A 3,384-nucleotide genomic window follows, 5' to 3' on the forward strand; every position below is an offset into this window, starting at 1 on the left:
AAATTTGTTAAATACTCTTGGTATTGTCCACCAAAGTTCCTGTGTATACACACCTCAACAGAATGGGGTGGTTGAAAGGAGGCACAGATATATCCTAGACACTGCTAGGGCTATAAGGTTTCAATCCAATGTCCCTCTTAAATTCTGGGGTTACTATGTTACAACTGCTATTTATCTAATCAACAGGTTACCATCTTCCACTCTTCAGGGGAAGGTTCCTTTTGAAGTCCTTCATAACCAACCTCCTGATCTTGGTCATCTCAGAGTCTTTGGCTCTTTGGGATATGTTACTTGTCTTCGAAAGTCCGATAAATTCTCTCCTAGAGCTCTTCTTGCTGTCCTTCTTGGTAATTCTCTTACTCAGAAGGGCTATATCATGTGTACTCTTCATGAGGAAGACTTCATAGTCAGTAGAGATGTCCTTTTCAAGGAAGATATTTTTCCTTTTCATCATCCAGTTCATAAGAGTTCTCTTCTGTTTCCTGTGCCTTCACTCTCCTCTGACTATTTTCCTCCTGATAATGTGCAGATTCCTGTGTCTAGTACCCTTGTTCATGATCCTCCCTCTGCATGTGCTGAGGCTCCTATGCCTTCTGACCCTGTTCCCTCTGCTCCTCCTACCTTGCCTCTTGATGTGGCTCCTAGGAAATCCCACAGGACCACCAAACCTCCTATATGGATGCAGGACTGTGTAGCTCCTTCTATGAGCCCTGTCTCTTGTCAGTTTCCTATTTCCAATTATGTTGCCTATGACTGCTTGTCCCAGTCTTATAGCATTGCTTTAGCTGCATATTCAGCTACTTTAGAACCATCTAGCTACTCTGATGCAGTAAAGAATCCTCTGTGGATTGATGCTATGAAGCTAGAAATTGCAGCTTTGGAAGATAATCACACATGAACTTTAGTTGATCTCCCCCGGTAAATCTCCTATTGGATGTAAATGGGTATTCAAGATCAAATACAAAGCCAATGGTGAAGTTGAAAGGTACAAGGCAAGACTTGTTGCAAAGGGGTTCAGTCAAAAAGAGGGCCTTGATTATACTAAAACTTTCTCTCTTGTAATTAAAATGGTCACGGTGAGGTCTGTGGTTGCTGCAAAACACTGGCCTATTTTTCAGATGGATGTTCATAATGCTTTCCTCCAAGGTGATCTTTATGAAGAGGTGTATATGCATGTTCCTCAGGGGTTTGGTAGTCAGAGGGGGATTGGTAAAGTGTGCAGACTCAATAAGTCTCTATATGGTCTTAAACAGGCACCTCGACAGTGGAACAAGAAGCTCACTGAAGCTCTGATAGACCTTGGTTTCTGTCAAAGTCATTTTGATTACTCTTTGTTTACCAAACGGGCAGATTCTCAAATTGTTGTGGTGTTAGTATATGTAGATGATTTACTTGTTACTGGCAGTAGTTCAAAGATAATTCTACAGACTAGAAATGATCTGAAGCTCAAATTCAAGATGAAAGATTTGGGGAAATTGAAGTTCTTCCTAGGCATTGAATTTACCAGGTCACAGCAGGGCATTCACATGAGCCAGAAAAAGTATGCTCTAGAGTTGATTGCTGAGATGGGATTAGGTGGAGCTAAGCCAACTAGCACACCTATGGAAGCCAATATCAAATTGACTTCTGTTGACTTTGATGATCATATAAAAGGATCACAAACAGAAGACACTGTAGAATTCTGGATGATGTAGGTCCTTATCAAAGACTAGTTGGAAGATTGCTCTATCTAACAATGACCAGAGTTGACATCACCTATGTAGTGCAAGTGCTAAGTCAGTTTATGCACAAACCAAAACAATCACATATGGAGGCTGCCTTGAGGGCAGTAAGATATATTAAAGCTGAGCCTGGACTTGGTTTACTTATGCCTTCAGAAGACACAGACAAGTTAACAACATATTGTGACTCTGATTGGGGAGGATGTATTGAGTCAAGGAGGTCTGTCACTGGCTACATTGTAATGTTTGGTAATGCTTTAGTGTCTTGGAAGTCGAAGAAACAAGACACAGTATCCAGAAGCTCAGCAGAAGCTGAGTTCAGATCCATGGCTTCTACTGTGGCTGAAATAACTTGGCTAGAAGGCTTGTATAAAGAGTTGGGTGACCAGTGCAGCTGTTTTGTGATAGTAAAGCTGCTATTCAAATTGTAGCTAATCCGATTTTTCATGAGAGAACTAAACATATAGACATCGATTGTCATTTTGTAAGGGAGAAGATAGTACAAAATTTGGTTCAAACACAACATGTATCTACAAAGGAGCAGTTGGCTGACTTGCTTACTAAGAGTCTGGGCAGACTATCCCATGACTACTTAATGTCCAAGCTTGGTTTGAAGAACCGCTTCCAACCATTAGCTTGAGGAGGGGTGTGAAGTTATACGTATATGCCAGCTGGCCAATTAAGTTGAATTAAAGTTGTTTGTAATTAATTAGTTGATTAGTTAGTTTGTTAAACAAGTTAGTTACAATTCTGTCAGAGTTAGTTAAGCTGTAGCATTTTAGCTTTAAATACAGATGTATGAGCTTTGCTCAAGTTAGTTGTGTTGATTGATAATGAGAAGGTTTCTCAGTTTCTTTTCTCCCATGTATCTTCACACATCTCCTCTATAATTCTTCCTCCATTGTTGAATACTCTGCATCTTATCAATATATATATATATATATATCATTTGTTCCTCCTCTATGTTTATAATCCATGTAGCACATCACCTTAACAATCCTTTTTGGTGTTCCTCCTTGTGCCGTGAACCACATGCCAGAATTGCATTTATTTGGCCTTAAATTACGTCACAAAAAAAATTATATCTTCACACAAAAACAGCTACAATGCTTCTCCAATTACCCTTTACATCTTGAGTATTTTTGGTGTTTGCTTTAAAGTCCCTTTAATTTTCCCTTTAATAAACTGCCCTTTTCCCCCTTCTTTAAACACCGGAAGACTGCTGCCTTTGACAACTCCCATTTTATTTTTCTTCTGTTTTTGAAAGTTTGGTCCAATTTTATAACATGCTCTCTCCGTTTAAAAAAGAATGACCTAATTTGATTTGAAACGAAGTTTAAGAAAAGGAAAAAGACTATTGATCTTGTGGTTCTAAATTAAAGTTATGTCAAATGTACCAAAATACCCTTTAATTTTGTGGCATTAAACATGCCACGTGAAAAGTTGAAGTTAAATTATTGCCAAAAAAAGGAAATAGTTCATTCTTTTTTAAACAAATTAAAAAGGATACTAGGTCATTCTATTTGAAATAGAGGGAGTAACATTTCAGAAAAAACAGAGATTGCAAATTCCCTGCAAAACTGTTAGAATTAACATCTTGGCCTCTTAACCTCTTCAAAATCATAATAAGCCAACACCTTTCCTCTTCAAAAACAATTTCATG

General features: G+C 38.4%; 1 protein-coding gene across 1 annotated transcript; it reads left to right on the forward strand.

Moving 5' to 3' along the window:
- The first annotated feature begins 1,735 nt into the window (after positions 1-1,735).
- Positions 1,736-2,152, forward strand: LOC125837831 (uncharacterized mitochondrial protein AtMg00810-like). The gene has a single exon (XM_049516901.1). It carries the CDS (start codon positions 1,736-1,738, stop codon positions 2,150-2,152), a length of 417 nt encoding a protein of 138 aa, XP_049372858.1.
- The last annotated feature ends 1,232 nt before the right edge of the window (positions 2,153-3,384 follow it).

The sequence above is a fragment of the Solanum verrucosum genome, unplaced genomic scaffold (assembly GCF_900185275.1).
Source record: "Solanum verrucosum unplaced genomic scaffold, falcon-dt-bn FXZP01000139.1, whole genome shotgun sequence".
Taxonomy (NCBI): Eukaryota; Viridiplantae; Streptophyta; class Magnoliopsida; order Solanales; family Solanaceae; genus Solanum; species Solanum verrucosum.